Genomic DNA, 18,411 nt, shown 5'->3' on the forward strand with positions numbered 1-18,411 from the left:
TCAGTCAGCAAACGATGCGATCTTCGGCGGCGACAAGGACAATAAATAAATATCTTGAACTTTCTATGGTGGAGTGTGCACACTGTGCAGTGATGTAACTAAAGCAGTTTCGTTGAAGTGATGTTTGTTTTTTATCTTTCTTTACTGATTTTGATTTGTTGTGTGTTTTCATTTACTGTGACAGTGAGTTAAAAGTTTAGACGTGTAATTTGTTTGGGATATTCACCATTTCGTGGGAAAAACAAAGGAATGGAAAATTAAAACAGGGGAAGATATAGTGATACTTCAGGGTATATGAATGTTTGGATGGAATATAATATAGCAAACATGGCTTTTTGTGTGTGGGGATAAAAGCCTGAAAACATTCGCAAAGGTTTATCACCAGAATTCCAAGTAATAGAGGAGGAGAAATTTAAAATAAATTTACCTAGTAAATGAGATGATGAGTTGGATGCTCCAATCGACTAACATATCAGGGGTCGAGTCGAACCTGATTTCGGTATGTCCAACGAGACCAAGTGAATGCAGCAAGGAGGCGAAAGAAGTACGGGCTAGGCGTTCGGCCGTATCTCGGGGCGGGTCCACAAGTTTGGACGGTCATTTCGGTTATGATTTGTGGGTAGGAATCCGTGGCTGAATATTCAAAGAAAGGTTATGATTTTTGGGGAGAGTTTTAGTATTACAAAAAAAAAAAGGTTCCTCCAATTTCTGAGGGATGTGAGTTTGAGGTTGAAGGGGTGGTGCTGCTTTGGTTGAAGGCGAGAGGATAACCACTTTTGACGTTGAATTCTCAAATGGCCGTATGGACTAATTTAAGTGATTTCTCAAGCGCATTTAAAGCGCTTTAAATTTAAGTGATTAATTGTTGCTTAACTATCAATAACTTTTTTTTTTTTTTTTTGTCAAAACTCATTTCACGATTCTAAGACGTGTATCATACTTGCAGTGTAAGCAATAATGTGTTTAATAAATCATCATCACGGAGTATCCAAATTTATCTTTTCAAAGTCAGCTTGGAGATTATGAACCTAATAACTCAAGTTTAAACAAACACGTAGAGTGAATCATGGTTCCTCTATCTTTGGTTTGATCAAATCTCATTGGTTATTCCACTAAAAATACGAAATTGAATTCTTGATGCTATTAGATTTATTTATACTAGACTTCATTGGAGTTTCTATTGATATAGTCATTATGTTGTCATCAATCCTCAAAGTTCCCTCGAACTACAAAGGGTGTGCATTATCGTTACTCCGTTTAAGTTAGCCTTATTTACCATTGTATCCATATCAAAAGATTATTTCGCTAATCATATTATGAAAGTGCGTGAATCTATTGATTATGGATTCAACTATGCAGTGGTCGAACACTTAATCTATTTCAATGTAGTTGAATTACATATCTATAAACCCTTTTCTCCACGATCATATTTTTCAGTCCGAAAGTATAAGTTTTTAAGCATATGTTAATTTAGCTGTGAACGAATGAATTAAAGAGTTTATAGATAAGACCTTAAAATTCATGATCTTAGATCAATTTTGTTGTTACGTTATAAGTTGGTTTTATTTTATAGAGCAAGTTGTAAGGAAAAATATCGGTCATCATGCCCCAGCTTTCGTTGAGATATCCGTCATCTTGTGCGCAAACTGTTATTCTGGTAAGTTTCCGGTTTTGCCAAATTGCCTCGCTGATGACTTTATTGAGTGATATTCTTACGAGTATGGGTAAGAAAACCCTAGATTAACTTCCAGATTTGTATGACTGCTATAAAAGCCGAGCGCTCCACCCTTAGCAGCCTTGACGCTTTTGATAAAACAATTAGGGTTCCTAGACGTGCAAGATCGGCGGATTGGGAAACTAGTTGGATTGTCGTGAGCAGTGTCATTCACCAAATACTATTCGAGAAGATTGAGTGTTTGAGTGATTTAGGTTATGTGTTTACGTAATTGAAGATTCACGTGCGATTGAAGACTAAAGTCGTCCAAGCATAGGCGTGTGCTTGAAAAGTGGAATTGAGAGGGGTCTCAAATTTAGGGGGAGTCTCTGCACTTGGTAATCACTTGTGGTAATAGTTTCTAGGGCTTTGATTTGTTGCTGTAATCATATAAGACATTGCTTGTACTATTGACTACTATATAGTGAAATACTTTCCACTGGCTGAGATCCCCAAACATAGGTGACATTGCACCGAACTGGGTATATTGTGTGTCTTTTCTTTATCGCACTTATTGTTGATAATTCATTATCTGTGTTTAAACAAGCTGTCGGACACATTGTCTATCCATTGTGTGCGATATCTTGTCTCTCTAACTAAACAAAATTTCAAATTTCTACTATGGTCAAGTGACTTTAATATGTGTACATAATGGTTGTTTAAATGACACATCTAATCGTTCAGATCACGTAAACAAAAAAAGTTGCTAACAACTTTAAATGTAAAGTTAACAACTAACTGAATTGAAATACAAAATAGATGATGAGGCGAGTGACATCTCATTAAAAAGGCCATGTAATAATCAGGGACGGAGTTAGAGTCTAAATTTAAGGGTTTTAAAGTGAACTTTTTTTCAAGAGGGGCTAATTTGTAAATTTTCAAGGCAAAAAAATTAAATTTTGGTCACAAAAATGTAAAAAAAAAAAAATAATAATAATAATGAGGGAGGGCTTAAGCCCCTGCTGAACCTTCATTGTCTCCGTCCATGGTGATAGTTAAATAAAAGAGTATCCTGGAATATAATTTACTAGATGAGCTGGTATTTTTACAATATATGCACTGATGTAACTGAAGCAGTTTCGTTGAAGTCTAATTTTTTTTCCCTTTCTCATATTGATTTGTTAATGTTGCGTTAACTTACTAGGAATGAGTGGTTTAGACTTTGAATAACTTGAATTTCTTTGGAATAATCACAGACTTATGTGAAAATCACAGCAACTGAAAATAAAAACAGGGAAAAAAGCAGTAATATTTGGACACGTTTTTTATTTAGTTTACATGAGACTGGTTTAAAGTTAAACTTTAGATTGTCTAAATAATTTGACGACGTCATAGTAAATATTTTGTTATAGCGTTTCTCTTTAAATGTATACGTACATATTAAATAATACGTTTACAAGGTTTAGTCAAGTGGCAAGAAAGAAAAAGAAACGTCTTGCTATGTATAGCGACACTGAAATATTCCGTATCTCGTTCTTGAAAAAGTATGAGAGGCAACTGAATCTTACAGAATATAAAGACAATTTAATGCATAATTCCATAATCAATCGGTACAAAACACAAGATTCTTTGAGATTCTGGTTCAAAAGTCAAATTACTTTGGTCTGGTCTAAATTGTTCAGTAATGAGAAAGTAACATGACACGCACACGCCTAATCCCGCATTAATTCTAAATTTCGCTTTCAGAGAGTGCCTTATTTTCCTTTTTTAACATTTATGACCACTGCCTTCAAAAAAAAAAATAACATTTATGACCAAAGTAAAGAAGGCGTCGTATAAATGCACAGAATTGGAAAACGTCTTAAAATATTGATTTGTGAAAGATATTTCGCATTGAATTAAACGATCCTGGCCGTTTACCATCACTCACTATAAAGATTTATCACTGTGAAACTTGTACAAAGTGTCTGCCAATGCATTGCCATCGAACATCCTTCTAATCATCGCACACCAAAGTAGAAAAACAAGGACAGAGAGCAGAAAAGGAAAGGAAAAGAGTTAAACATCAGCTTCTCCACTTCTTATATGGAGATTTAAGTTAAATGATGAAAAATAAAAAGCAGCCCTTTTATAATAGTTTCTGACTTCCCTTTCCGACAAAATAAGATGATACATCAAATGGAATCAAATTGTTCTAGACCGTTCTAAGCCTAATCAGGCCATTCTAAAGGTTTTTTTTTTTTTTTTTTTTTTTAAGTATACAACTCAAATTAAACAACTAGCTCAATAAACCACCAATTTTTCAGAAATATCAAGATAAACATTCTTAGTTCAACTCAAATTCTAAGGTTGCCTTAAAATTATTGTGTATAGAATAAAAATGGTATAATCCATTTTTTAAACCCGGGTTTTAAAATATTTTTTTTAACACCTATTAATAAAATATTAAGAGTATCTCTCGTGTTTAATCGAAATGCGAGATTTATCTCTTCGATTTTTAGAAATATTAGACATATCCATTCAGTTTAATATAAATGACATATATCTTCCTTAAAAAAATGTTATATTACAAATATCACAATTTTCGTTTATTTTTTACAAAAAATAATTTGAACTTTCCAAAATACCCTTAATAAATTAAATATTTATTTACTATTTTATTAAAAAAATCAAAATCCCTCTTCATAAAAAAAAACTCCTTTAACTTTTTATGAAGAAATTTTTTTAATTTAATTTTTTTGTATATAAAATAAAAAATAAAAAATAAAAAATTATTCCAGGCTATTTTGGAATTTGGAGAACCACAAATAATAGTAAATTGCCTAATTCGCTTCCCAATACTTTGGGACCCAGGGTGCTTAAAAAAAAGGACACAAAAGAAAATAATAGTTACAATAATAAAGAGAGCTTTACGCTTGAGAGTTGCAGATGCAATTTTATTTCCAGAGATTTGTTAAATCGAAGTACATGGTGACAGTACTCCTCGCTAAAAATTACTTCTTAACAACACAATTATAAATTTTACAAAAAAAACTAAAAACCCTTTCTAAAGACCACCCCAATCAACCAATTTTATTAACTAATTAACTCACTCCCAAATCCCGACCTCCATAAACCCGTCCTCGCTGGCACAACCCCTGAACATCCCGGTGGTATTAAACCCATAAGCCACCTCGCCGGAGTTCGACACAGCTATCAGGCCGGCGAATCCCTCGTCTAGCCTCTCCTTGATGACGTAATCCACAGCCTCTTGGAGCCGCAAGCCCTTGTACTCCATCACCGCCGACACTTCCCTCGCCAGAGTGCTGCGAATGATCGCCTCTCCCTCGCCGGTGCACGAGACCCCGCAGAGCTCGCTGGCGTAAGTCCCGGCCCCGATCAGCGGCGAGTCTCCGATACGTCCGGTCTTCTTGTTCATCAACCCGCCGGTGGAAGTCCCGGCGGCGCAGCGACCCTCCGAGTCCACCACCGCGCAGCCCACCGTCTCCGGCGCGTAGACGCTTATCGGAAGGCCGTTCATCACCAGCGGGCTCTCCACTCCCTCTCTGCAGCTCTCCATCCCGGCCGGAATCCTGTAGTCGAACTGGAGTACGGAAAAAACAAGTCGTGAATCAGATTTTGTTGTCTCGCGTATAAACACAGACTCAATCTGGGAAGATTTGTCAAAGGAATCTGAAGTACCAGAATGGTTTTGGCCTCTTTTGCCAACTTGAGCATCCCCACATTTTCTTTTGTGATAAAGTACTCATTGTCCACAACCTCCACGCCCTGAACCGGGAAACCAAAATTCATTAACTTTTAGTTAACGTGAATAATATTTCATTTTACTTAAATATTATAATATATTCTGTACAACTGTCATTATTATATTTTGTATCTATTACGTGGCTTTTATGTGTGTGAATTTAAATGGTAATTAAATAAAAATAATACCTGTTGGCGAGCAAAGGCCTCGGCGCCGGAGAAGGCGAGGTAGGAATGGGGAGATTTGTCCATTACGAGTCGGGCGAGGGAAACGGGATTCTTTACCGTCGAGACGCCGCTAACGGCGCCGCAACGTCTCTTGACGCCGTCCATAATGCTGGCCTCCATCTCCACCGTCCCCTTTTCCGTCAAAGCCGACCCGCGACCCGAGTTGAACACCGGATCGGTCTCCAACTCTCTCACCTATAATCACGGGATTAAAATTCGTTGATTAAAAAAAAAAACACCCATTGTTATATACGTGTGTTAAAATAGGGATTTATAACGTACGACGAGCTCGACGACGTCAATGGCTGAGGCGTTATTTCTGAGGGCGTCGATTCCGAGGTTGAGGCAGCGAGTGAGAAGCTGTTTGGCCTCTTCTTGGCGCTCCAATGGCAGATTCGGGTCAACTCCGGCGCCGCCGTGAACTGCGATTGCCCAGCCACCCATTTGTGTATTGGTATAGGTTTGTGTTGTCGCGAAGGAAAGGCTTGGAACGTGTAAATATAATTCTTTTGTGTTTTTGTGTTTGTGTTTGTGTTTTGTGTTTGTGAAGTTGTGGGTTCTAAGCGATGAAGTGGGGTCTTTTATAGGCGCCAAGTTAGCGGATTCCAAATCCAATTCTCAATTTCGATTAATTAAAAATATTCTTGGAATCCCACCTCTCTCGCGCACATGCTTTGTGGGCTGTGCTTTACGTGTTTTGGGCCTTGTTTTTCAATGGCCCAAGAATCTCAAACCGTAACACTTTTTGGAAATTGAATCTTAATTAGCCCCTTGTTTTACGGTCTTGAATAAAATAGAAAGTCAGAGCCGTTTCAAACTGTCTTTGTTTCTTTTGTTTCCGTGCCTCCAAATGTTATTTATTTACTGTCAAAATAACCCAGACACTAGTTGTATTTGCTTCTTTGTTTTTTTTTTTTTTTTTATTTAATAAAATAAATAAATACAAAATCAAAATTTTTCTTTTGAAAATGTACGAATTTTTCATTAAAAATTGGATAAAATTCTCATAAATACAAGAGAATTACATCTTAGTAGATCTAAATCGAAGTGATACTAACATTAAATTTCGATGATTGCACGTGTTTTGTGCATGTTTCTAAAAGAAGATGAACGAACAAATATAAATCAAGCGCATACTTGAATGATAAAATTTAATAATAGTGTTTGATATATCGTTATTCGTTTGTTTCCTATTTATTAATTTCGTCTTTATACCTTTTCACGACTTGCCATTTTCAACTGGATTTGGCCGTTTGATTATAAATGTAAACACGAGGACATACGTGTCGATTAACTCCATCAAACGTTGCCATTTTGCATTAGATGATGTTTCAACCCATTTTCATTTGCCAGCACAAAAACATGTGTAAAACTATTTTATTAATTGAGTTGCTTTCAAATAAAACTATACCTTACAATATTTTAATTAGTACTCTCGTGTTTATTTTTATCATTTGCAGAGACTAAAAAAATTAATAATAATAAAAATCTGCATGCCAAAATTCGGGGAGAAAATGGAGATCGTAAATTACGATTATTAATTAGAGTTTATCCTCTCTTTTGGGAAATTGACAGCATCATTTATAAAGGCTTTAACCGGGAGAAAGCTTATAAATATTTCGAAAAGATTCCTTTCCTTTTGAGAAGATCAAATCTAGGGTATATTGAATAAACAAATATTTTGGGAAACAAGGCATGGAATCTCAGTCAATTTATAAGGAAGTAAAATAAATGTTTTACGGTCGAATAAAAGTTTAACTATGTTGTCTAAATCTTTGTTTCACAAAATGTTTATAAAAATGGGCATTATATCTTTAATTATCCAATTCATATGCATTTGAAAGGATTAAGAATAAAATACTAAATAAATAAAAAAGTCAAATTGTATGAGATTTGGTGGATATATTTGCCGACGAAACAGTCATTGAGCAAATCTACTGATCGAGGAAGCTTACACGGTGACATATAGTCGAGTCATGTACAACAGTTTAGGTTCAAAAGATTAGATCTTTTATTCTGATCGCTTCAGATTTAGAAATTATAATCAAGGAAAGATCTAGGAGGCTCAACTTTGAAAGAAAATAGTAAAAATATATTTATATATACATATCTATATAAGTCTTGTTTGAGGACTAATTATTTTATTGCTCGCATACATAATTAAACATATCATGTCCCTTAAATCGTTGAAGAAAATAGATCCTGGACATGGACTATATGAGAATGGCAATTTGAATTCTATTAACATAAAAAACACGTTTTGGCCAAAATATAATTGACATACATGTGATCCACGGAGGAACGTAGGTGAGGCCTAGGGACATAATAAGTCCCCTTTAAAAAAAATTAAATAGTATTGTTTGTTGCCAAAACTTCAAATCAAACTGGGTGTCGCTATTGTTGCCAAAAATACTAAAAAAAAAAAAAAAAATTAGTCACGACATTTGAGTTGCGAATTTGATTAAAATTTATTATAGAGTTTCAAATTCTCGTTTATATGAGCCGATCAATAAATCGAAATAACATAAATAATATTTACCTATTTTCTTGAAATTTTCTTGAAAAGGGAATTCCAGATTTAAAAAACCAAATGAATACTTTGGTCTGGGAGAAGAGAAGTCAAATGATAAGTTATATGAATATACATAAAAAAAAATATTTTTTTTTTAAGTAATATTAAAGAATCATCAAGTGTTTTCATTTTCTACCAAGTTCCCAGCTTTGAGGTACTGGCGGCGGACCATAGGCAATCAAAATATCAACATACTGATGGGTCCTACAATTACAAAGCTGGATTTTCTTCATATCTTTTGTCTGATCTTGATCTATTATTTGGCGTTGTTTAATTAGAAAAGATAAACCCACATAAATATTTAAGATTATATAGCCAGGGGCAGTACGGAGATAAGAATGATGATTGGCTACTTTTATCTGGTAAGCATGATTATGTTTTTTAATGCTCTAATATTATACTATGTGATTATACATGCAAAACTTCAATTGCAACTTGGCCTAGAAAATTAAGCATGTCAACCATTAAATAGTACATCCACATAGGGGTGGCAATTTGGGGTCGTACACGAGAGACGACACGGTTACGACACGGTATAAATGGGTTTGGGTCGACCTAAAATGGATCTAGGTCCATCCGTGTCGAACACGATTAACACGATTAAATAACGGGTGAACACGACACGAACACGACAACCCATTGGGACCCGATTAGACATGAATATTAAATGAGTTGTTAATGGATAAACACGATAAAGACCCATAATGACCCAATGGATTGTGTTTGAACTTCTCTTTTGTAGTAAAAATATTATGTTGGTGGCTTAGTTGATTATATGGAGTATTTTTATTAATTACTTATTCTAACTAATTTGTTATTTAATTTGATATAGAGAATTTCAATATTTTGAAGTAAACATGTCTAAGGGCCTAAACCGATTCGCGTGTTCAAATGAGTTTAGTGGTATAAATGGGTCTGTTGGTCTAAGTGGGTTCGTGGGTTACATGATCCATTGAGACACGATTAATAAATGGGTCTTAGTGGGTTGGGTCTGGGTTTGACAAAAAAAATAGTGGGTCGTGTTTGGGTTCTGCTCTTAGACACGATTAATAAATAGGTCGTGTCTGGGTCTGTCAAAAAATACATGAAAACAAATAAGACACGGCACGAACACGACACGTAACCCGAATTGCCACCCCTGATCCACCCATCATATCTTATAAAGTAATAAAACTACATCGAACAGCATCACATATATGATAATAATAAATTTAAAATTTAAACAAGAATTACATTTAATTACAATTTTTTTTTTGCAAAACAATAAAATAAACCCGCTTAAGGGCTATAAACATCTCCAACAGAGAATGACTATGTTCATCACCTAACAAGAATTAACTAATTTATATCGATTAAGATAACACCTCAAGTTACATATTCATGAATTTATTTATTTTACTAATTTTCTGAACTATATAATATTACTTGGTTGTCTTTCATGAAAATGTTGCATTTTTATATATTATTTGTATTAGCGTGGTATATATTTGTTATTATTATATTTATGTAGGGTTATTCTAGTTTTTCTTATATTTATTTGTATTAGGGTTAGATATCCAACCTATTGTATTTTTTCATTCTTACGTTACTATTCAGACTTTTTTTTTTCTCGGAATCCCTAAAGTTTCATGGTATCAGAGTCATCTTCTTGACGCATAGCTTTGTTTATCGATTGAAGAGAGTTAACATACCAACCACGCTTCTTGCGAATCGAACTACATTTTTCGGCTGTACAGTTGGTATTTTTATATTTTTCACTTGATTTATGGATGTTTTAATTTCTTGGGTGATTGTTTAGTCCTTCGATTTGGTGTTGTTTGGATGCGTAGGTGATTGTGTTTTTGGATTTCGATTTAGGAGTTTCTCTCTGTTTGTTTGGATTTCTTTTTTTGGAGTGTTTTCGATATGGCGGAGCATAGAGATGATTCCTTTCAGATGATTGGTGTTCAATTGGATGGCAAAAAATACTCATGTTGAAGTTATGTTATGAGAAATTTTATGCGTGAAAAGTCTATATGGAGTTACATAACTAGTGTGCGACCTATGCCCTTTGATGAGAATGTCGTTGATTTCGCGACTTTGGTTGATGTTTGGGAGGTTGATAATGCGAAGATTATCATGTGGATTAACAATTCTCTTACCTATTCGATTGATGCTCAATTGGTGAAGTACGAGACAATGAAGCACGTTTGTTACTCAGTCTAACTTTGCCAAGCAGTATCGATTGGAGAAGGATATCTGGGCGCTTCGGCAGAACGTTATGAGTATTCAGGAGTTCTATTATGTTATGCCTTCGTTGTGGGATCAGTTAGAATTGACTGAGTCAGATGAGTTAAGGACAGTGAAAGCTTACATCTCTCGGCGTGAAAAGCAATGATTAGTTCAGTTTTTTGATGGCGCTTCGTGACGACTTTGAGTGATTGCGTAGTGCGATTCTTCATTGCATTCATATTCCTTCTGTTGATTATGTGGTCAATGAGCTACTGACCAAAGAGGTTCGTCTCAAGTTTAAGAGTGATGATGAGACTTTACCATCCACAGAGCATGATGTCATTGTTGTCCTACATTGGCCATCCGGTGGAAGTACGCCCAAGCCATCGATAACAGTACCCTTGGATACGTGTGCATTTTGTAAAAAGAATAGGCATTGGAAGGCTCAATGCCCAGTCTTGTTGAGCATAAGCAAAACGCAACAACTGTTGTAATTGATCTAGGATTGAGAAAAAAATTAACGCTTCTAGCAAGCGACGGAAAATAAAAATTTTAGCACATGTTATTTTTAAATTAACACTATCTAACAGTAATAACACGTTTACTACCCTTAATGTAGCTTAATCGTTGAGAAGCTTGTGGAGGTTGAATCGCTCGTCTCCTTACGCAGCTCGTCTTTCTTTGTTCTTCGAGAATTCGAGTAACCACGAAAGTTTCTATCACATAAATCACTCGAGGTAAGAAGGATTTAGTGTGTGGGCACTTTTAAACACGATGACTCAAGAACAAGTCTTAGAGTCGAAGAGCTAAAACAAAATGCTAGGTCAAATGTGGACCTAGGTGCCAAAACAAAAACGAAATGGGATAGAGAGAGAGAGAGGGGCGGCCAATTCTAGAGAGAGAAGCTCTCAATCTCTAAAAAGTTTGGGATGAAAAACAATGAGAATGAGGTGAGGTGTTTATAGGAGAAGGATTACGTTCAAAAGGTAGTTTCCTCTTTTCTATAAAATATCACATATTCATGAGCAAATATTTGCCCTTCCTTCCTCATTACACACGTCCAAGGTCCTTCTAGAAGGCCTTGGATTTGTTTCCTTATTTGCTTCTCCCTTGACCTTGGCCGCCCACTTTGATTCTTTGTAGAGGAAATTTGTTTCCTCTTTTTCTTTTGGAAAATATCTTCATACATCAATGCACAAAATGAAACTCTCTTTCCTTGGATTGGACGTGCAAGACCTTCTAGAAATGGCCTTCTAGATTTTTCTTCATTTGTTCATGACAACATAATAAAGACTCATTAAGAGTTTTCAAATAAAATTCCATGAAATGAAATTAATCCTCAAGGCCCAATTACTCTAATCTTGGCCGTGTGGTACATTTTATTTGTCATCATATGACAATGTCAAAAAACTAATTTATTGACATTCATATCATCCCATGTCCAAAAGGACAAAATGACCCTTTAGACAATTTTCGTAAAACTTGTCTAGTTCTTGTTTTGACTTAGCTTCTAGTTTAACTAATCCTACTCGAAATGACTTGTGATAGTGACCTCATGGATCCAAATGAACAAAGCTTGAGCTAACATACTTGGACTCAAAAGTTCACAAACTTTTTTCAAGTTTAGTTTAATGTCAACTGATTCCACTAAAGAGTTGACACTGAGAATCTCTCGGTTCAAATGAATTTATTTTCTACACAAGAATTCAACTTAATTGTGATGAGTGGATCCACTGAATATTATCTATGTTTACCCTTCATGAATATCATCAGCTAGATGAGATTTACAAAATTACCATTTTACCCTTCTACCTGTTAATTCATTAACTCATTTGTCGCTTGTGAATAAGTTAGAAACAATGTATTGATGAGGAGCTAACAAGTCACATTGATTCATCCAAAAGAGTCATGACTCAATTTGGACACTGGCCAGTTCATTTATTCACATTCAAAGCATGAGGTGATATACATTGCATTTCACCAATCTTGTACATGAATTCCATATCTATGATATCTTCACAAAGTTACTCATGACATCTTCATAACTTAGTAATTCACCAATAGGTCTTGTTCAGAATCACATAGTGAGTCCGAATTCTGACTTTCTCAAATGAGAATACGTAAGCGCTATGAAATGACATGTGTCATTTCAGGATTGAGGTAAGCATGATGCAATTCATACGTAGTGACCTCGAAATATAAGAGGTTAATTGGTTTGTTCTTATTCTGTCTCTAGAAGTGCACTGGTCAATTCAGTACCTTCAGAAGATACCTAGAAGAACTATAGAGTCTCCAACTCTCTATGCCCCATAACCAGACATCATAGATTCTCCTAACAATCGTACTGAGATCAATAGTCCTTTGATCCTTAGATTGCGAATATATTATTTTAAGAAAACCATGAAGAGTTTGTTCATGCAAATCTACATTTGTCTCTTCATATGTTGTTAGGTTTGTTTAAGGACTAAAGAATATAGATTATCATAAAGCTTCAAACAGACAAGGAAGAATGAATGAACGTTTCAACTTTTATTAATAATTCAGCAGTTAGAAGCAAGAGTCTTCGTGAGACTATATTACATCAAATGTACATAAGTAAAGACTACTACTCTTCTTGTGGGCACCATTGACAACAACAACAATAATGACCACCTCAGCAACAACGCCCACCCCAGCCTCCAAGCCTCAGCAACGTCCGACGGCTCAATGGGCACCCCGTCCACCTCTGTTTACCAACGATGTTGCTGGCCCCATCTGTGGTTATGTACATGTTCGAGAGGTTCCAACAGTTCCTCGCCTCGCAGCTTCATGCTATGTCTGCCTCTTCCTCAAAAGGTTTGTCATCTTTGTCAGTCCAATGTATACCATCCTCCACGTGGATACTTGATTCGGGTACGTCGCACCAGATGTCTCTTCACCTTTCGTCTTTTGTGTCATTGTTTCGTCATTCATCTCTTCCCATTATGACCACCAATGGCACCCTTATCCATTGAAGGGTGTTGGTTCTGTTGTCACATCTCATATTTCACTTCGTGATGTCTGATATATCTCTAGTTTTGCTATAAATCTTGTATCTGTTACTCAATTATTTGAATCTAGCTTCTTGGTCACTTTTTATTCTTCCACTTGTTATGTTCATGATCAGCAATCTCAGACGATGATTGTGAGAGGCGTAGGCAGGAGAGATGTCTTGGATGAACTCACAGTATCGGATGTGGCTTCCTCTAGTGTGGATATTTTTTTTTTCTCGTTTGAGTCATTTATCGTCTGATTTTTATTTGTGACATTCTTGTTTGGGTCATGTTTCAGTATCTCGTTTAAGTTGGAGGCAATGCCATAACAATATGTATATGTAGACTCTAAGTCATAATAAACTTGATTTCTTAGCTAAATTTCAGGATAATTATGTAATTTATTGGACTTTTGTTTAGACGTTTACATGAAATGATAGTACACAAAAATTACATTAAATTAGTTGATCGAGTGCTAACGGCTAAGTCCCAATTTTTTTTAGTAACCACTTACGACTTAAAAAAAATTACTAAATTAAAAAAAATCAAATTTAGTAACCATAAAATATCACTGGGCAATACGATTCCAGGAGCATATGTCTCCAATGACTAATTGGTAGTACATCAACCATAGGTTTGATAATTGAAATGAAGCACATAACATGTATATACAAAGTTCTGAGGAATCTGACCAACTCAAGAAAAAAAAAATAATTACAAAACTCGGAAGAATCTAAAATGCAACACAAGTTGGAGGCACAGATTCTCTTGTTTATTAATAATTTTCTTTCGCGTAAGTCAAGGAAGTCAGTCATACATGGACTATATACTCAGCTGATAAATGATAAATATATTCTACGTCTAAAACCAAGTATTATAAGTATTATATTCACATGAGTCATGACCGTGCATGATTCTTTAACTTACACTGCAGACTACAATTTGGAATATTTTTACACCCATATTTTTTTATATGTTATAAATCGTTACGCTGGCTACAAGCGTGCAACAACATACTAGCCGTTTTGGCGAAGGTTTCTTCTATTATTTTTTAACGTGCATGACAATTATATTATGGTTTTTGGCAACACAAACAATAATTACACACCTATTTTTGTGTTGATAGCGCCTAACTTCTATTTTGGGTTAAAAGAAGGCACTATTCTAAAGAAATGATGAGTCACGAGAAAAATGATCTTTATCGTAGAAGACTATCTCACAGTTAGAGGTAAAATTTTAAAAACAAGTACGATGAAAAGATAACCATATACGCTCTATTTTTTTCTTTCAAATAAATGAATTAGAATTTATAACACAATCCTAAAAGACAGAAACAAAATCCAAAGGGAAAAGTATGTTTGTGTGTGTGTATGTATATATATATATATATGTGTGTGTGTGTGTGTGCGCGCGCGCGCGCGCATATATATATATTGGTTGTTGAAAAGTAAAGAAGTAGAAAAGAGATAGATCTGGGAATGCGTTGGGCATCTGCAACCACTTTATTGTCGTATGATTGATTCCAATGTGCACGCCCCTTTGTTGATTAATTTAATGTACGCATGTATTGAGGGGACTAGCATTTTTTTTTTTACAAGTAACAGGAAGTTGTATTAAAAACCAGGCTCATCGGCCAAAATGTCGGTTACAATGCTCGGTGGGATTGACCCCACCCAAGAAACAAACTCATCAAAACGAAGGGATATCCTAGCAAGCCCATGAGCCGGTCTATTACATAAGCGCGGAAGAAAAGAGAAGGTACAATTCTCAAAAAAATCCCGTAAATAAAAGATTTCATCAAGAATAATAACCAAGTCAGCATTTTTTAAAGAAACACTTTTATTTGTTAGTGACCTTATTTTATTTTGAAGATCTGGATGGTGACCATATTTGTAATGAACATTAAATATCAACTTACCATATGTTGTAGCCAAATATGTTAAATTGACTTCATATTCTGTCTATGTTAATTAATTATGACCGTCATAATAATTTTTAATAAGCGCATTTTTTGTAGTTATATATACTAATTTTATAATTCATTTTACCATATTTACTTCATTATTTATTTAATTTTAATGAGTTATCGTAATTTTATTCATATTTAGTCATGAAGTTCATCTTCTTTTTTACTGTTATGGTATATTATATTCTTTTTTTTATTGATTTTCAAATAATATTACATGTAATGAAGAAATAAATATACAAATATAATTATATTCAAGGGTATTTTGAGGTATCTTAAAAGAGTTTTTTCCCATATCAACTAAGAAAACGATGCTAAGGCATGTTTAAGTTAGATCTGGACTCATGGTCACTCTTATTGAGTCATTAAAAGGACCACCCCTCCATAAAGAGCTAGAAAATTGAGACTTTGATTACTAAATCTGACATGCATAAGACTTTACTAAATGCATGAATATTTTTTTCATGTTGAAGCAAAAAATTATTAAGTCGAGCCAATCGAAAGGTTTAAATTACCCCGCACAAATAGCAAGACATACCCAACTGAACAAAACCAGAAAGTCGGGATTGCATTCCCTGCTATTCAGTGCATGGGGTAATAGAGTAAGAAATAACACAAATCCAAATAGAGCAAAACTAATTGGTAAAAGTTTATATTATTTTAACGTAAAAGTATATATTATTTTAACGTAAAAGTATATATTATTTTAATGTAAGAAAATGCATTTTAAAATTTTAAGTGGTAAAAATTGTACGTTAAAGTGTAAGAAAATGCATTTTAAAATTTTAAGTGGTAAAATTGTATGTTTTTTTTTTAGGAAAAAAATTGTATGTTAAAGTGCAAGAAAATGCATTTTTGTTTTTTAACAATTTACTACAAAACAATGATTGGGACAGGAGAATAGAGTGGGTTGGAAGGTTAAACCCACTTTTTCGATGTAAGACCATCTCTAACCACACTCTAAAACACCAAATATGTCGTTTTTTTTCCTCCAACCACACTGCAAAACCAATACCAAATTTGCAGTGTTGTACAGTGCCGCACCAAATTTGGCGTGGCACTGTTCACACGACAATTTTTTTTTTATTTACTTATTTATACATATATATATAACCTTACAAATATTTATAAAACACCAAAATTCATAAATTGACTACAAAAATACATTAAAACAAAATAACAATACATAAAAATTTAAACATAGATTACAAAGTTTAAATTATTAAACACACAAAATAAAATAAAAACTAAAACAATAACATAATTTTATTTATTTTAGTTTTTGTTAAATATTGGTAAGTAATAAATAATTTTAATCACTTAATTAAAAAATATAAACATTATAACTATTTATTAAAATATTTATTAATAAAGAAATTGTATAATTTTAATAATATAATAATGATGAATAGTATTTTTAGTGTGAAATTTGGTGTTTTGATTGGAGTTGGAAAATTTTTTGATGCTAAATCAATACAAAAATTGTGTTAAATTAACACTAAATATAGTGTTATGGTTGAAGTTCCTCTAAGAAAGTAAAAAAGTTGTTACGAGAAATTAAAGTGACGTCATCGATGAGAGACTAAAACTAGCTAATTAGCTACGATCGTATATAATTTAAACCTGAGTGATACTCTGACTCACACTATGCTTGCCTCGCTTTCAGTGGGCAGTCCACCACACGCCTCGTTTCCCTCCAAGCAGATACACATCACATTCACAGCACAACTTTCGTCTCATTCCGCTCCGTTTTCAGAATCTTCCAATCTCCCGTAAGCTTTGCCACTCACTTTTGTGGACCCCACCTCCATTTTCTTTTTTCTTTCTCACCACTCATGTAACATTGAAATAGAAAATTCATGCAACTGATCATTTCGTAACTTTTTTTAATAATTGTTTATAGATAAAAAAAATCTTGCGCAACTAATATCTTCTGTACTTTTGGGCCCAAATTTTCAACTTTTTGAAAATTGTAAGAGTTAAGGTCTGATTATTTTACACAATATATGAATATTTATGCCAAGAAAAAAAAAAGAATATATGAATATTTATCATGTTACTTTCACTATAAGTCTATAAGTTTTAGATTTGTATATCAAATTTTCAAATATAATTTAGTATGTATATGTGTAATGTGTCCTATGTGAACAAATGCATTGTATATGTAATTATTTTCAAAGGCTATATAGTTAAATAAAAGGGTCTAGGAAAATAGTCAATTTAAACGTTTGACATTGTTAAATAGCCAACATTTGGTAAATTTTAGGTAAATAATCATTTTCATACGTAAATCTTATGTAAATAGCCACTTTCATATAATAAAGTTGATCATTTATATAAGATTTACGTCTGAGCGTGGATATTTACTTAAAATTTATCAAACGTTGGATATTTAGCAATGTTAAACGTTTAAATTGATTATTTTACTAATTTTTTTTAAATAAAATAGTGCTTTATTTTCCTTTGCCACTTGCACAGCTGGTTATCGTCTCCTATTGATGTCTTTATTTTTATTTTTTCCTTCCCCGCCGTTAATTTGGGACCTTTCTTTTTTCTTTTCTGTTTTTTTTTAGGTAAGTAAAGGAGTAAGGAGTAATGACCTTTCTTTTTCTAATAAAGCCAAATTTCGCACTCTGCTCGATAATCTTTATAGCTGACTGGTATTGTGATTCCAAGAGAATCATTTCCCTTTCTACATATAAAATAATGGAGAATATCTTGTTTTTACAAAAGTTGGAAAAAAATATATCGACTCACTTTCTTTATCTTTCTTGTTTTTATTTTTTTTTCCCAAACTGCTGAAAACAATTAAGTAATAGGCAAGATTCGGTCTAACGTTTCCAACAAAACAGGAGCACGAGGTGATCAAGATTCTACAAGAATGTACGTACTTAATAATACGATATTTAGGTGATCTTATATTCACGAGTATAATAGCAGTAGAAATTAATAACCAGCAAACTTTTAATTATTAGTGTAATATAATTTATATATTATCGCAAGAAGACTAACAATTAATATATAT

At 33.9% G+C, this 18,411-nt stretch overlaps 1 protein-coding gene across 1 annotated transcript; it reads right to left on the reverse strand.

Annotated features, from left to right (window-relative positions):
• Positions 1-4,562: 4,562 nt before the first annotated feature.
• ASPGB1 (N-terminal nucleophile aminohydrolases (Ntn hydrolases) superfamily protein) lies at positions 4,563-6,174 on the reverse strand. Its single transcript, XM_089620875.1, has 4 exons — positions 5,909-6,174; positions 5,588-5,821; positions 5,336-5,422; positions 4,563-5,237 (listed from the first exon to the last, which is right to left on the reverse strand). Exons 1-4 carry the CDS (start codon positions 6,068-6,070, stop codon positions 4,743-4,745), a joined length of 978 nt encoding a protein of 325 aa, XP_089477001.1. The 5' UTR covers positions 6,071-6,174; the 3' UTR covers positions 4,563-4,742.
• Positions 6,175-18,411: the final 12,237 nt, after the last annotated feature.

This window comes from Urtica dioica, chromosome 7 (assembly GCF_054948205.1).
Source record: "Urtica dioica subsp. dioica isolate 48M chromosome 7, U.dioica_male_clone48M_v1_H2, whole genome shotgun sequence".
In the NCBI taxonomy this organism is placed as follows: Eukaryota; Viridiplantae; Streptophyta; class Magnoliopsida; order Rosales; family Urticaceae; genus Urtica; species Urtica dioica.